This window comes from Aricia agestis, chromosome Z (genome assembly GCF_905147365.1).
Source record: "Aricia agestis chromosome Z, ilAriAges1.1, whole genome shotgun sequence".
Classification (NCBI taxonomy): Eukaryota; Metazoa; Arthropoda; class Insecta; order Lepidoptera; family Lycaenidae; genus Aricia; species Aricia agestis.
Window position 1 is genome coordinate 14,174,914 of NC_056428.1, and position 17,443 is coordinate 14,192,356.

General features: G+C 36.5%; 1 protein-coding gene across 2 annotated transcripts in view; it reads left to right on the forward strand.

Moving 5' to 3' along the window:
• The window catches only part of LOC121738288, a 110,033-nt gene that overhangs the window by 88,690 nt on the left and 3,900 nt on the right, over window positions 1-17,443 (forward strand). The window contains exons 3-6 of one of the 2 annotated variants that reach the window (XM_042130251.1): window positions 1,959-2,080; window positions 10,442-10,535; window positions 11,260-11,414; window positions 15,189-15,483. In XM_042130251.1, coding sequence (XP_041986185.1) covers window positions 1,959-2,080; window positions 10,442-10,535; window positions 11,260-11,414; window positions 15,189-15,435 — 618 coding nt within the window. In that variant the 3' untranslated portion in view covers window positions 15,436-15,483. Of the gene's footprint in view, window positions 1-1,958; window positions 2,081-10,441; window positions 10,536-11,259; window positions 11,415-15,188; window positions 15,995-17,443 lie in introns of those variants that run through there. The other variant, XM_042130250.1, reaches the window with a different exon arrangement.

Sequence of the window (17,443 nt, forward strand, 5' to 3'; positions counted from 1 at the left end):
AAAACGGGGGAAATTATATGAAATTGCTTATTATCTTAAGATTCTTAAGAACTACTGGAGAAATTTTTATGTTATTTGGCAAACATGAAGAATAGACCACGTTAAGGGACATAGGCTATTTTTTGCGGAAAAATGTACGGTCGCGTGAAATTCCTAAATTACGCAAGCGAAGCCGCGCGGAACATCTATATAATATAATAAAATCGTAGGAAAGCCAATGCTGTACATTGAATATTTTTGTACAATAAATAATACTTGGGACGTGATCTACCATACTGTTACGTGCTAGGGTTCGAGGATTTAAGGAGAAAGACTTGCTGACTCTCTTGAAGATTTTATTCACTAAGTCCAGGTCACACAAGGACACACTAGGTCACAACACTAAGCACTAAGTCCAAAACACTAAGCACTATCACTGTCCTAGGTCGTAGCTAAGTCGCAGGTTTCACTGGTTCACTCACTATTGATCACTTGTCCTCACTCCGAAATCGCCTTGACGATCGTTCGAACTGAACTGAATTGCCGCGCCGTCTACCTGCGGCTTTTTATATGGCGAGACGAATTCCAGAAAGTTCCCGATACACGTAAACAAGTAAACAAGTGTCGGAACTTTCTAGGAGGCTCGAGCATGTACTACAATAAACATAAACAACTAAACACGTAAACACGTAAACGAAATAAACCGGTAAACACGTAAACAATACACTTCTAGAAAGTTCGCGCACAGTCTATTCGAGTATGTACTAGCGCACCTAACGCCATCTAGTATTGAGTAGGGGATTTATGTTGCCTGTGTTTCCTCGGTAAGTTTTGCTGGTCTGTCGCTAGATGGCACTACGTGTCCGTATACAATACTAACGCGGACGAAGTCGCGGGCAACAGCTAATAATTTTATACATTTTTTGCTAATCCTCCTAAGGATCGTTGCACACAAAGGAGCGTTCCGGATAGAAGCACACAAAGGAGCGTTCTGGATAGAAATTTTAAAAGCACTCCAAAATACAATTTTAACTTTTAAGAAAATACACCAGGGGCTAGAGAAATAAAAAAAAAGTACGTTTAATATCTATAGCTGTCTCACTTACCTCAAGCCTCTACCGCAGAACACGATAGAGACAACTGCAGAAAATCCAGAAAATCAACGATTCGTTGTCCCCTGATTCCTTCTCCAAAACTTAACCGATCTAAGTACTTTTTTGTTTTAAGATTAAAAAAAGGATTGAGCTGTGTTCCTATGTTTTGCTTTTTTTAGTATAATCTAGCCAAATCTGTTTTTTGGACGTTTGAACACAACGGAAAATCTGGCCATATTTTTGGGTTTTTGAACGTTCATATCTTATTTAATAATTAAATTATGAAAAAAAAAAAAAAGAAAACATAGGGACAAAGGGCGTCGCCAAGGGGGGTAGGGAGGGGCAGCTGCCCCCCCCCCTAGAGATTCTAAAAAAGTTGCCAAATATAATTCAAACAACGACCACTATTATATTAAAATCTGGTAATAGATGTAAGGCTCGTAGTACAAGTGAAAAGCTTAATGTGCTGTCGACTTTACCTACAATTCATACCTACTTTTCTCATATATAGAGAATGAGAAAAGTATGAATTGTAGTAGTTAAAGTCAACTTGCCCCCCCTCCCTGCGCCATCGGCTGGCGACGCCCTTGGGGACATTGTATTAGTGGCCGTAGATATTCAGGAAAAAAATTATAACTCTACTAGCATTATCCAGGGAGGAAACAGGGGACAACGTTTGTATGGAAAAAGGGGCGGCGTGGACTCCTCTTAAGTTATTGAAATAAAGTAGTGCATGGCCGCGCCATGCCGACTGTATGGGCGTCGCAGACTCGATCGCACAAAAAGTCTGTCGTCTGCGATCTCCCTAAATGTGTGTGTTTTAGCGTTGTCCCTATAACGGCTCTATCAAAGGTGAAATAACTAAGAACACTGTTTTATTTTCAGACAATAAACGAGCGCACGCGCACGCCATCTAGCGGCGAGCAGCGCAGCGGGCGGCGGCGCGGCGACTCCGGCGACGAGGTGTACGTCACCAGTGCCGCCTACAGACCACCTTCGGAAATTAGGTAGGAGAAGCAAGGCCAGATTTATATTTTTAGGAGTAAAGGCCATTTTAATTTTGCCGCCCATATGTACGAAATCTGCCGCCATCCCAGGACGCTGCCGCCTATGGGCCATGGCCTATACTGCCTATATATAGATCCAGAGCTGAGAAGAGGTGTTGGTGTAATTGGTGCTAAGCCAAAGAACTCACACAGTACAGTTTTTTTCAATACCAGAGCCTCTCAGAGACCCGGCACAAGAGCGCCCATGTGAGTGAGCAAGATTTTCTTCGTTTATAGGTTCTGTAGGTAATTTTCTTTTTGACAATACTAAAGTCTCGTTGAAAACTGAAGTAAAATGATGCTCGAGTCGAGAAGCAACAAAATTAAAAAATTGGCCAAGTGCGAGTCGAATTCGCGCAAGAGGTTTCCGTACCATTATAGAGCAAGATTAAAAATTAAGAGAAAAATTGTATTTTTTGTATGGGAGCCCCCTTAAGTTTTTATTTTATTTTAATATTATTATTAAATATTAAAGTACACATACAACTTAGGACTTTGTGAAAATTACTGTCATTATTGATATAGAGCAAAAAAGGCCAAAAAAATCACGTTTCTTGTATGGGAGCCCCCCTTAAATATTATTTTATATTGTTTTTAGTATTTGTTGTTAAAGCGGCTACAGATATAGGGTCCCGTTTTTACCCTTTGGGTACGGAACCCTAAAAACCGAACTTTGTTGCAGCTCCGAGCGAACAAAGGGATTAGCCTTTGCCAAAAACAAAAACGGTAAAGGTTCCTTCTATTATTTAATGATGATGATGTATCCTGAAACTTCGTAACACAGAAGTTCATGTATCTAAGATGTTATTTTTTGCCGTGATAAAAACTATCCTATCATGGAGACGGATTGAGTCCGGAATGGTCCCAGAACTCATTTATTCTAATCCAGCCTTTTCCAAAGTGGGTGATAACGCGCCCTTGTGAGTTGTGGGACGCTGAAGGTCTAAAGGGGGGCGGTGTGGGACCCAGAAAAAAATGGGGGCAAAGCTTGGGAGGGTGATTTATTTCATCTGGACGCATTTTAAATTGAAACAAGACGGGCGCTAAAACATAATCTTTTCTCAAAGTGGGCTGTGGACAAAATAAGTTTGAGAGCCCCTGTTCTAATCAGTTTAAATTTCTATACAGCCCATTATTTTAAGTAGCTTGGCTCTACAGTGCTCTATAGTTTCTAGTAATTTATCGTTTTTCTTCAAAACTATGTAATATTTGTAACTATAACGTGAGTTTATTACACTATCAAACGCACTGTTGTTCATAAAACTCATATAAACTTATACAAACATTAAATATACATTTTATTGGAAATATAAAATACTAGGAAATGCCGTATATTTACATAACTTCAATAATATTTACGTCTCTATATAAATATGACATCATGTAATGGAAATGTTATAAAATTTTATTTGGGGCGTGTCAAAATACTTTACTACAGTGTACCATCGAGGAAGTTGATTCCTATGCAATTGACAGACCAACGTTATTTGATCGAATATGTCAATTCAATGTTAATTGTGATCTGTCAGCTGGGTTTGACGTAACGCAACCAAACTACTTAGGTTAGGTTTGCATAGGAATCAACTTCTCTGATAGTACCATAGAGTAAACATTATAGCAAGCTATAGAGTGCTTCTAACAAGGTATGAACTGTAAGCACGAGTGTGAACATATTTTCCTATAAGCGTCTTACGATGGCGCATGGAACATCACTAGACTTGCGTTATACGTTTGACAAGTATCTATAGAACTTCTGCTTACGATCGGCACAACGGGGAACGAGCGATGCGCGCGCTCTATAGCTTGCTAATGTATACTCTAAGGATAGTACTTAATAGCATTCTGCTTCACACCATGTCAAAACGAAAGAGGTAATGTGATACTATCACGTTACCTCTTTCGTTTTTCATATAAATGAATGAGAAGACATGACATTTTAACAAGCTGTTAGCACTAACAGACATTGGTGAAATTGAGATTTAATATTTTAATTATTTATTACACATTTTAAATACCTCGATCGTGGGAATCGCAGACACAATAGAGATCAATTCTTATGCGGCAGCCGGCTGCCGCTTGATTGATGGGTTAAAACACATTCATGATAATATAGGAACATTGAAAACATTTTGTCCTCTCGGTAGGATTCGAACCCGCGACCCCCGGCTTAAGCATGATTGAGATAATCGACTAAGCCACAGCTATCGACTTTTTAATCAGAAGTTCCCAAACAGTTATGAAAATATTTTTATACATAAAATTCGAGGACTCTCTACAGAATAGGTTGCCAGATATTAATTAAGTGTATCTATGATTAGCACCGCGTCGGAACAACACTCAAAATTGGCTGGTCCGCGGGCGCACGTATCATAATACTTATTATGAATTATAGGTCAGGCGCGGAGCGGTTAATCTACCTATATCTATTTTCCGAGTATTATATAGATATTACGCACAACTTGGTTAAGTTTTCAAAATTTTATTAATTTTTTACACAATATTTCTTCTTTACTAATTTAACACCGTTCATGTCCTAAAGTGTATTTTTGGCGTCGGAACTTTTTTAAAGTGTGTAACCAGTTTTCTTATTTACAATCGGTATGAAAGCGCCTACCGCACAATCACAGACTTCCTTCTCCGAAGACGTATTCCCATCATAAACTACACCGCAAACGGCACAGCAAAAGGGGCAGGTTCTATTGAGAATGTTAAATACATAATCAAATGGGGATTGGCGGTAACACAACGCAGAACGCGCCTCATCACAACGCATTGATGATGAATAAGAAATAGATAAAGTCCATACTTATACTTCATATTATTATAAATGCGAAAATGTGTGTCTGTTTGTCTGGTTTTTTTCTTTGTAATTTCCCCCGTACGTAATACAGGTCAATTTCTACATAGGTTTGCCTGATTACATTAGATCTGATAATATTATTTTACTAATGTTGGGTAGCACCAGGGGCGTGGTTAAAGTTAAAGTTATGGCTATAGTTAAGGCTAAATTTAACCTTAACTTTAACCGGAGAAATTGACAGATGACAGCTGGTCCAATAAGGTTATAAATGAACGTGGGCGGGGGCGCTGCTGGTAAAGGATAACTGTCAAAAATGGCGTTTTTGTATGATGACAGCGTTAGTTTATTTTTTCGCCACGTGCATTTAAAACCTTGTCGAGTTCTATGGTTATGGTTAAATATGGCGTCTTAATGGCGTCCATTTTTAACTTTAACCAAAGATTTGACATTTTGCGTACTTTTTAGGGTTCCGTAAGGGTAAAAAAGGGGCCGTATTACTGAGACTTCGATGTCTGTCCGTGTGTCTGTCCGTCTGTATGTCCGTCTGTCTGTCTGTCTGTTTGTCTGTCCGTCTGTCTGTCCGTCTGTCTGTCTGTCTCCAGGCCGTAACTCAAGAATGGTAATAGCTAGAGAGTTGAAATTTTCACAGATTATGTATATTTGTTGCCGCTATAGCAACAAATACTAAAAACAAAATAAAATTAATAAACCCATACAACAAACGTATTTTTTTTGCTTTTTTTGCTCTATATCAATTAAGAAAAAACACCTTTGTGCTTACTTCGTAGTGTTAATTAGCAGTCAACTCTTACTTGTATTGTGTAAATGGACTTTGGTAGCAATTTTAGTATATTGTAATTTGTATAGAACAACCAACTCTTAACGATGCAATGCTAAGTGCTAACATTATTGTATGATCAGTCAGCCAGAATATTAAGCAAGCACAACCAATCTGTAACAATCTACTGTCAACAAACCGTATTTAAATCTTGCCTAATCTACTCACAGGTAAATGTAGCCTACAGCTATCTATTTGAATTTTGATACAAATGTATGGTGCAATTTTCTTACATAGAATAACAATATTATAGAACGGACTCCTTGGTCAATTAAAGACATCAAAGAGTTGCATATTTCATGTAGCTATTCTGTAAGATTTGATTTTTGCCAAGCTATTTTCATAAATAAAGTATTTCTGTTACCGCTTCACGCTTTAACTTCAACTAGTGAATTGATTTTAATAAAAGATGATTTTATTATGTGAAGACATTAAGCTCTGAGAGGATGAATAGTTTTCATCCTGAAAAATGTTTTATGGTTATCGATATTTGCATATTTTCTAACCCATTTCGGCGCTAAGTTTCGCGCAACAGAAGTACGTACAGTATAAAAAATATTGAGCTCAATAATATTATAAACAAAATAATAAAGTTTAAAGATAAATCTTCCTTTTTTTTCTGCATCTAGTATGTATTAGATCGGAGGCATACGGTATAAACTGATTGCAATATGGTCTCATCTACAATAGCAACGGTACTCAGAGTGGCCCATATCGCCTGTATTATCATCTATTAGCCCCACATGATACGCCACATAGGCTACATTACACGTAGGCTATATTTACGATGACTCTGTAAAATCGCTCACTTTGTAATGAGCTCGCTTACTTTGTAACAGTTAACGTTACGTGCCTATATTTTATCATCATGGCTTGTACAGAGGGTTTAGCAATGACAACGTAGTATTCATAAAATCATAAATTAGATAAGATTTATGATAAATAGAATAATATTTTATTACTGCACTGTTTTCACCCTAGAGGCAGCAACATCTATATAAAACTCAAAGGTGACTGACTGACTGATTGACATAGTGATCTATCAACGCACAGCCCAAACCACTGGACGGATCGGGCTGAAATTTGGCATGCAGGTAGATGTTATGACGTAGGCATCCGCTAAGAAAGGATTTTGATAAATTCCAACCCCAAGGGGTTCAAATAGGGGATGAAAGTTTATTAAGTTTATATAATAATACTTTATAACGCGAGCGAAACCGCGGGCAAAAGCTCATGTTATTATAAAAACGAAAAGTTTTTTACGACGTTTGACAACGTTTCTGTCAATATTCTGATAAGATGTGTGCAATGTGCAGTACGTGTTTACTGGTTTACTCTATGTGCTAATAGCGTTCTCTGCCTTGGATTATTCTGAATTATTTATATCGAAAGCTGCCGCGTAGCATGAGAATTTTGTAAATTCATGTTAAGTAGTATTAAATAGCTGAAGACTTTTCTCAATATTATAATCAAAGTTAAGTAATATTTGTCACCAAGTGCGAGTTACTTTTCTCGATCGCCTTTGCCTTAATTATTATGCCCCGAAGGATACAGAAAAAAAACTCTTCAAAGTCAATTTGTGGATCAAATGATGGTATTTTGGGACCATATCTAATAGCTACCTGCTACATAGCTACTTTCTCCTGGTGTTTTTTGTCAATTCTGTGACGTGACAGCGCTGTTCTGGAATATCCCACGAACTTTACGCTTTTTATTCACTTGGAATGCGTCAAAGTTACATAACTTTATTTGGGATGCTTTATTCGGTTTTAAAAAATAAGGTTGTGGTTATTTTCCTTTTTTCCTTCACACAGTAAAGAGAGCTATGTACTCGCTAGTCTATATCTAGTCTCGTTTTGAATTATAAATAGGGAATATTGAAAATGCTTGGACTTAGCGCCTCGTTTAATAAAAAATGTAGGTACTTACACTTAGGTAAATTTTGTTACGGTATTTAAACCAGCAGCAAAAACAGTTTAGCTGGCTGTGTCCTACTTTGCTAAAGACTAGTCTAGACTGAACTAAAGACACTTTGAGTTTAAAAACAAATATTTATTTTCAATTAAAGCACAAAACTATTTAATAAACAAACAGCTCACTTCTATTACATAACAATGACCTTAGCTTTTTATTCTCAATGCCTAAGGAGACTTCGAAAGCCGGCGCTTTTGTGAAGCTTTTGATGATTAAAGCAAACATTCTAAGCTGGAACGAATCGAAAATAGTTTACTTTTTTAAGGGCTTATAAAGGACTTAATCAAAGCTTCATTGTGTGGAGTTTGACAACTTATTTGGGCGTGACGAGGCGTTCCTTGATCGTTTAATTCTTTTTTCGAATGTCAAATAAAACTTTTTTCGTCATTGAAAGTTTGGAAGCGCCTTAAGTGGTTAAATAAAGCTTTTGAAGCTTTATTGCTCGTTAGATTATTGCTTTAAATTCCTTTTATATAGAGCCTTTCGAAATTCCAATATTAATAAAACTTTAAACATGACTTAAAATTAAGTAAAAGCCATTGTACCTAACTATTACAATTTATAATTGATCACTAGCTGTCCCGGTGAACTTCGTGTCACTTTAAAACCTTCCCTGGACTTCTGCGAATATTTTAAGACTAAAATCAACACAATCCGCTCAGCCGTTTTCAAGTTTTAGCGCGACTAACACATTTGAAAATCCATTTTTATATACAAGATGTTTGGAAACAAATTTCCTCCATATTATGTTATAAGTAGAATAGGAATAGGTATACAAAAGTGTCTTTCCGTTACCTCATACCGAGCCGCTAAACCCGTTTTTATAATAATTTGGTAAGTATAGAGGGGGATTTGGAAGGGGAATTTGGTAAGTAGGGAGATATAGGGTTCTGGAATAGTAGTTTATTCCCGGTCAAAATTATTATAGTATAAAAGTTCCCGAACCGATGATAGGCACCGTAGTATATCAACGTTCTGAAAGTATTTTCTTAAAATCTATTCAGAAATAAAATAATTTTTATTTTTTTATTATATTTTATTTGTTTATTTTTATTATACGGTTCCTGCGCTACAACCTAATTAGGTTGTAGCGCTGGAACCGTATAATAAATCCGCAAATTCGTTCTGCTGCAATTTGCGGATTGTAGCAGATAAACTATAACAAAATAACCTGCATCTACTATTGTTGATCTAAACTAGGTCTGTTACGTCGCAATCATCGTGAGGCTGCGACCTTGGGGGCCGGTGGCCAGTCGTGACTCGTGACCACAATCAATAGACTAGAGCTCATAGCCATGATGAGGGCTGGGTCACATTGTGTGATCATCACAATAAATCGTTTAGCTAGGCGACAATGGTGTTTGTCTATGGTCATTTTTATAAGTGAGCCCCTAGACGATCAAGTTTATTGTGCAATATTATTGAACAATATACTTAATTGAACAATCTATTTGACAATAAGATTGAAAGGCGCGTTCAATATTAACCCTATACGGTCAATAATATTGCATAATACGTGATATTGCGCAATAAAATTGATCGTCTATTAGACTTTTCCAGTACGTAATATTGGATTCAAAAATTTTATTAATACGTTTATTTAAGTTTGATGGATCTAAGTGTGTAGTAGAAAGAATATGTCTTCCATGACGATAACTACGACTTTTTAATAGTTGGCCTTCAAAGGAACGTGGTCTTCTATGGTGCATGGTCGTTAAATATATTGAGCATTTAATGTGTTGCTTAATTGAAAAAAAAAATAATTTCGTTTAAGTAAAAGCAACTAAATAAATACTTGTAACTCTATTTTCAAGTTAAACGACTGATGTATAATATTGACCTTGTTTGGAGCTGTGTTCCTTGCAAGGCCATTTGGAAGAGAAGCTATGTTAAAAAGAGATTTGTAATATGATACCTCATAAAACAGAGCATTGCTTGATAATTTGTTTTCCTTATTTATTTAGTTAATAAACGAATAATAAGCATTTTCCCGTTAGAGTGGCCTACATGGTTCATGGTCCTTACAATTAAATATTTGAGTAATTTTTATTAGAATGTTTCTTTATTTAAGTATTACTAGAGATCGCCCAATAGTCGAAATTCGACCTTAATTTCAACGACATTAGGAGTAGTCCTAATGTCGTTGAAATTAAGGTCGAGTAGGTTGTAGAACCTACCTATGTTTTTTAAACTCTTGTCTCTGGGACTTAGCTGATCTCAGACTGACCGTGTAAGCATTGTCTAATAGTATCTCAGATTCAATAAAAAAAACTATAATACCTTTTCAATTTTTCAACTTGCTATCAACAGACTTCAACCATAAATAAAAAGAGTATAATTCGTATGTATAGGCTTGTCATTCAAAAATGTGTCATTTCTCATGTGTGTGTGTCGTAGTGTGTGTAATGTTTTATTTGTTAAAAATATGTATGATAAAAGCATAATTTTAAAATAATATTAGCTCGATGCAATCCTTTATTATATAAACTATAACTGTGCAAAATTTCATGCACCCACGTTTCCCCATTTTTCGTAAAAAGGGTTATAAAGTTTTTCGTTCGCGTATAAATATTATGATGATGATGATTTACTTAAGTATTCTTCTATTTTTCTTTTTTTTATACCCTTTAATGGTAGATTCATATTCTTGTACAAGTTGTACCTGAGCTTACATTTTACCTAGATATGTAACTTTTTTTTCACTTTTCAGTCGTCAATCGCGGGCTCCTCGCAGCGTGTACTCGTACCGGAGCGGAGTGGCGCCCTCTGTCGCCTCCACACACCGCTCGAAAGTCTCCAGAAAGGTACCCACACAAACACCCCTCTACTTCCCCTACACGATTCACTAAAGGCTCCCACACAATATAACTGCGAATTCGGATCGTATCGCAAATATTACCTATATATGCGACAAAATTCATAAAAAAATACATTTTACTCGCGCACTAAAATATTGCAATAAAGGCATGTGAAACAGAGATAGCCTTATATTTTTGCGCGAGTGAAAAAGAGAAGTAGAAAATAGTTTTGCAAATATTTTTTCCTGGTATTTCCTGTATATAAAGTTAGCCAGGACAACAGGTAATTACTAATTAGTACCTCACTAGACTCATCACTCTACACTCTGCGTTTGTGCAGTACACGGAATTTTACCGTCCGGCATTCATAACTTTTACGTTTGCCATATCAAAATGTAAGAAATCGAAACGCCGGAAAAATTCCGTGTAGTGCACAAACGCCCTTAACTTGCTTTTTTCAACTTTTTCTTCAATTTTTGCAACTGAGAGCAGTTTTTTAGTGTCCAAAATATTGGAAGTGCTAATTTTGACAACCGCCTTATGGCTTATATTAGGTATACGAAGGGCCTGTTTCACCATTTCCTGATAAGTGCCGGATAGGCTATCCACAACTGATCTGACAGATAGAGTATGGAGTATCTGCCAGATAAGTTGTGGATAGCCTATCCGACACAGGAAGTGGTGAATCAGCCTCTTAGTCGGTATAAAATGCTCATCATCATCACTCCAGGCTGGCGTACGCGTGGAGGCGATGGCGACGCCGAACCCGCTGTGCCCATCTGTGAAGGGCATGTGCTGCCTGATGCTGCTCCTCAACCTCGGCCTCATCCTCGTCACGCTGGGCTTCGTCATCGTGCTGCAGTTCTTCGAGCCGCTGTTTGTGTGGTCAGTACTAGTTATTGGTTGGAAGTTTGATAAACCTATCGCAAAACTGGTTTTTGGCGAAGTTTGAGAAACTTTGCAATAAATGATTTGATATACTGAGTTGATAATTGTATTCCCGAGGTTATCATCGAAAGTTCTATGGAAGTAATAATCTTGATGTAGACTAGGTAAAGGTTTTGTTAGTAGTAAAATAACTAATACTTAGACTTAGGGTTGATTCAGACCGCAACGCAGGTCGCGACGCGAAGATGCATTTCTTTATATGGATTTGACAGATTCGCAAGACGTCTCACGCAATTGAAATCTGTCAAATCCAAACAAATGATGATGGGCAAAAATGTATGGGCTCTGGTATATTGCTCAACAGAATTGGATTCTATATTTTTAGGAAGGTATACCCATGTACATTAATGACCAATAGGGCGCTTGTCAAGATTCGTTGTACTTTTTGAGTAAAGACATGTTAAAAGTGACATCAGCACTCATACATTTCATGCTGATAACATCACGTTACATTATAGCATGATTATTTTTAGGGTTCCGTAGTCAACAAAGAACTTATATCTTCCCTATCCCCCTCTCCCCTACACATCAAAGGTTTTTTTTTAAATAATTGCTCTTGTCCCTGATGGATTTATGTTCTTAATACAATTTATGTAACTTTTATACAGTCTTATGTCTACACTTATCTTCTATTTATATTTTCTGTTCTGTCATCGTTACCTGCTCCGCAGTCCAAGGGTGAGCAGTATGAGGGAGGGGTTAAATTACTACTGCGAGCGTAAATCTAAGGTGTACTGTCTAAGACAAGACATCCGTAACCTTTCTTAGCGCATAAATCTTACCACATAGACGACAAAAACTACGTCGGTAACGTACAAGGACGTTGACTGTACATTATTTCAAAAAGTACAGTTGCTAGGGGCTGGGCGCCATATAACTTTTTTACCTACTCACTAAGAGCTATCTAATGGTATATATTTTATCTCTGTTGAGCAATATACCAAAATGCCTATGATCCTTTATGCCGCGCCGCGCCTCGCCTCGCCTCGACTCGTTGCGGGCTGAATTGACCCATAGGGTTGATTCAGACCGCAACGCGACGCGTAGATGCATTTCTAGATTAGTATGGATTTGACAGATTCGCAAGACGTCTGACGCAATTGAAATCTGTCAAATCCATACAAATTTAGAAATCCATCTACGCGTCGCGTTGCGGTCTGAATCAACCCTTAGGGTTAACGGTCAATTCAGACCGCAACGCGACGCGTAGATACATTTCTAAATTAGTATGGATTTGACAGATTTGCAAGACGTCTGACGCGATTGAAATCTGTCAAATCCATACAAATTTAGAAATGTATCTACGCGTCGCGTTGCGGTCTGAATCAACCCTAAGGATTTGACAGATTTCAATTGCGTGAGACGTCTTGCGAATCTGTCAAATCCATATAAATTTAGAAATGCATCTGCGCGTCGCGTTGCGGTCTGAATCAACCCTAAGGATTTGACAGATTTCAATTGCGTGAGACGTCTTGCGAATCTGTCAAATCCATATAAATTTAGAAATGCATCTGCGCGTCGCGTTGCGGTCTGAATCAACCCTTAAACCTCAGTCAACGTGCGCAGAGCGTTTTTTATCACTTAGAACTTTGTGCCAGCGCTTTTAAAACGTGACTCTAGAGCCGCTATCCCCAACCCGCAGCCCGCCGGGACTTTATTTGTGGCCCGCGTGATGTTAAACAATTTTGAAATTCACGCCCACTCGATTTTAGGACCTCTCCTCTTCCTTATCTATGTAAACAATATTGATAAAATAGGCCTTTGCGGTTATTTAACTTTATTTGCGGACGACACTTGTCTTTTCTACTTTGGAGCTAATATTCATGATATAATAAAACAAGTTCAAAATGATTTAAATATTCTTTCTGAATGGCTTAAGTACAACCTTTTAACAATTAATGTCGCCAAAACATGCTACATTATATTTAGCCCGAGAAACAAAATAATTTCAGCTCATGACTCACTAATTATAGACAATACTCCTATTATAGAAAAACGCAGCGAAAAATACTTAGGCTTGAGAATGGATAGGCGTCTTACCTGGAACAATCAAATAGATACCATAATTAATAAGTTATCATCTTTGATAGGCTCACTAATTAAAATAAACCAATGCATTCCAACAAAACTGCGCTTTACTATTTACAACTCCCTAGTTAAATCGCACCTTCTATATCTTACTGAGGTTTGGGGCAGTGCAAATAAAACGAAATTAAATAAATTACAGAGACTCCAAAATAAAATTGTAAAAATAATATTTCGATACCCATATTTTACACCAACAACCCAAATTTACAGCGAAACTAAAATTATGAACTTAAAACAACTATATACTTACAACACCTGTATATTAATTAGAAAAATAATCGATGGTAAAATCCAAAGTGAATTATCTTTTTCTGTAAAATCCCAAACGACTAGCCGAAGTATAAGACGCCCTAATTTATTAGTTTTACCCAAAATACGTACTAACTATGCCAAAAAAAGCATCACTTTTGAGGGAGCACAGTTATATAATAGTTTACCCGACCACATTAAAAATATAACTTCTTTTAATAGTTTTAAGCACCAGCTGTCTAAGCATGTCATTGAACACTGTTAAATCTAAGAATGTTAAAATCTTTGTATCCTTTCCTCAGTATTTAACTTTAACAATGAATTATGTTTTATCTGTTTATTGCATAAACTTTTGTACTTAGTAATATTGTAAGTTCGAACTGTACTGATGATATAAATAATTAGTATTGTTAATGTCTTGTTCTCATGTAAGTGGATATTGTATCTTTAATGAGAATAAATTCTTTAAACCACACTTGCGAAATAACGTAAAATCTACGTAATAGTCGTTAAATTTTTTCCAATTTTAAATCGTTAATTTTGAAGAATGTTATTTTTAACTCTAGTCCCTAACAGTATTTTTTGCGGCCCGTGACACCAAGACCAAAATATGTTCGTGGCCCGCATGAGAAAAGAGTTGGGGACCACTGCTGTACAGTCTCATGGTAGTGATCACATGGAAATGCATTTTGCGAGCGTTAAAAAGCTGTTTGTACGAAAGACTTGAAGACCTATATTTTTAACATAGCAATTATTGTCTTGTAATATTATAGTTGAAAGAAATTCTGGCATTCCCTTACCGAAAATATACCTAGTGTATGTAACAATAGTTCACTTCAGAAGTGAAAGGTCGCTTTGCGGTCGGAAAAAAGGGGTTAGGTACAATCCTCCTTTAAAAGCCATAAAATTACTTTTCTCAGCACAGTTTCAACTAGAAATCGTCCCATATCGACACTTTCGTTGTTATTCCCACGACTCGTGACAATAAGTCGCTAAGTTCTGCGCATTAAAAATCAATTTACCTCATAAAAGTGCGTACAGCTAACGGTGAACCGAATGTATCACACCTTTTGTGCGATTGTAAAGCAGAACGGATGATCCAGATTAAACTGTAATTTGTTATTACATTACTGTTAAGGAGATTGAGAAACGAGATGAACATTATTATTATGAATTATTATACTTGACTGTTAGTTACGAAGAAATTAGCACACAAAATAGAGCCATGTCTACCTATACAGGTTGTAACAAAACAAAGTGATAATACAGGATGTGTCCCTATACACTATACAGTATACTCTTTATACTGTCCACTACGCTGCGAGATCCATCTAAAATCACAATCATCACTCACCCATTGAATCTTCTTTTCAGGATCCTGGGGATAGTATTCCTGATCTTCGGTTTTATCACTCTAGTGGGCTCCCTCATATACTGTGTGGTTTTATGCCGTGAAAACCCCTATCCTCGGTACCCTGACGACCTGTACTGGCGGCACCACTGGTCCAAGACCATCGGACCCTCGGAGATCCACTACAGCAGTGAAAAGCCCTACCGGAAGTACGACAGAGAGAGCAACAAGGGATACTCCGATAGGGAAAGCAAGTTGAGCAGGTACTAGGTTAGGAACACGATATACCTGTTGAGGAACAAAGAACATGAGTGTCCTGTTCAAGGACATGGTTAACCTACTAAAAAACATAGTTTTCCTATTGAGGAACATGGTTAACCTGTTAAGGAACATGGGTGCTCTGTTTTAGCAACATGGCTTTTATGTTTAAGGAACCAGTTTTCCTGTTAAAGAACACGTTGAAGGACATGGTTTTCCTGTTTTAGGAACACGATTTTCTGGTTAAGGAAAATTTTTATCCCTTTTAAATGTACTTGTACCTGTTTAGGAACATTATACTGTTTGGTACTTACTATATAGGTACTTTTATTTAGGTATATAATACGTGTATATATTGGTATAATTTTAAAATGGCAGCTAGTACCTACACACTATTATAGTAAAGAAAATATCTGAAAATGCCTACAGATATGTCAGTATTTTTAAATAAGAAATCTGATTTTTTATCTTAGGAATCTTTTCACAATTGCTTTATAATTTCATTCGTAATACTAAGAAATTATGAGGAACGTTTTGAGTGCATTTTATGAGAAAGAGATAAAATTATATCAAATATATATATTATTAAGGCTATAAGCCTTTCTAAATATTAATCTACTAATACAACATTAGCAGTTTTTTTTACTAAAACAGTACTTAATCCAAAAAATATACACAGCCCTCCTTTTTTCGTAATTTCGTTAAAATAACGAATATATTTTTTGTAAGGAATATCTTCAAAAGTTTGATCTGTTTTGTGTAAATATAATTTTAGCAAAATAATTTATTATTATTCTGTAAAGAATACATACAGCTTTTCATTGCAATGTACAGATTATTAAGGTGTAATGTTTTTAAAGCAGAATATTTAAGATCTGATTATTAATTAATGTAAAATAATTATCTAGTAGTTTCAAAAAGTATGTGTGTAATATCGATTATGGTACGATGGTCATGTATTTCTTTGGAAGAATTTGTATTCACGTATGCATCAACTATTTATACAGTGCAGTTATGATGTTGCTTTTAAGCATTGTATGAAATATGAAATATAGCACAAAGATTTTGATGATAGGTATGAAATTTAACCAAGAACATTAAATTTTTCTTGGGTTAAAGAAAATGGCATCCTTATTAAAAATATATTATGTTAAGAAGTTCTTGCACTGTTTTGCATAAAAAGCTCTTTAAATGAGCTTATTACACATTGAGTAAGTATATTTAAAATTACCGATTTCGAACCGACTTGAAATAGCTGAAAATACAGCTTGTATTGTAATACAAATATAAAAATAACATTTTGTAAATAATAGTATTAATAATAAGATTGTTATAAAATGCCATATTAAATGTATTCGATAAGTCGTAATAAGTATAACTTTACGAAACTTTTGGAAGAATATTTTTTCGATATTGCAATATATTATTAAGAATTTGTATGTAACACTGTTAGTAAACAAAATAAATATTTTAACAACAATATGCATTTTATATTACCCTGTATTATTTTAATTAAGTATATACGTTTCTACTGACAAAAAAGATTAGATGTCACACACACACACACACACATGCGCCATGTGTGTGTGTGTGTGTGACATCTAATACTTTGGGAGTAAGGCTGCCTTCGTTTTAGTATAGAAGTCGCGCGTCTGCCGCACTACTCGCGACTTAATGTGAAGGCAGCCTAAGCTGGCAAATGCGAGACGAGAGCGTTACAAAAAGTTTGACCAAGTGAGGCGAACGGACTACGGAGAGGTAGGTGAGTGCGCATATTTTTTCAAACTTCTGCACGCATGCTTGACTTGGGGAGTAAGGCTGCGTTTCCACCAGAGATGTGTTGCGAGGCATTCCTCGCGACACATCTCTGGTGTTTAGATCCAATAGCATCGCCGCGCTGAGGGGTGTCATGGCAAGCTCACGTCAATGAAGCGATTCTATTGGTTCTCAAAAACACATTCCTCGCAACACATCTCTGGTGGAAACGCAGCCTTAGCTGGTAAATGTGTGACGAGAACGT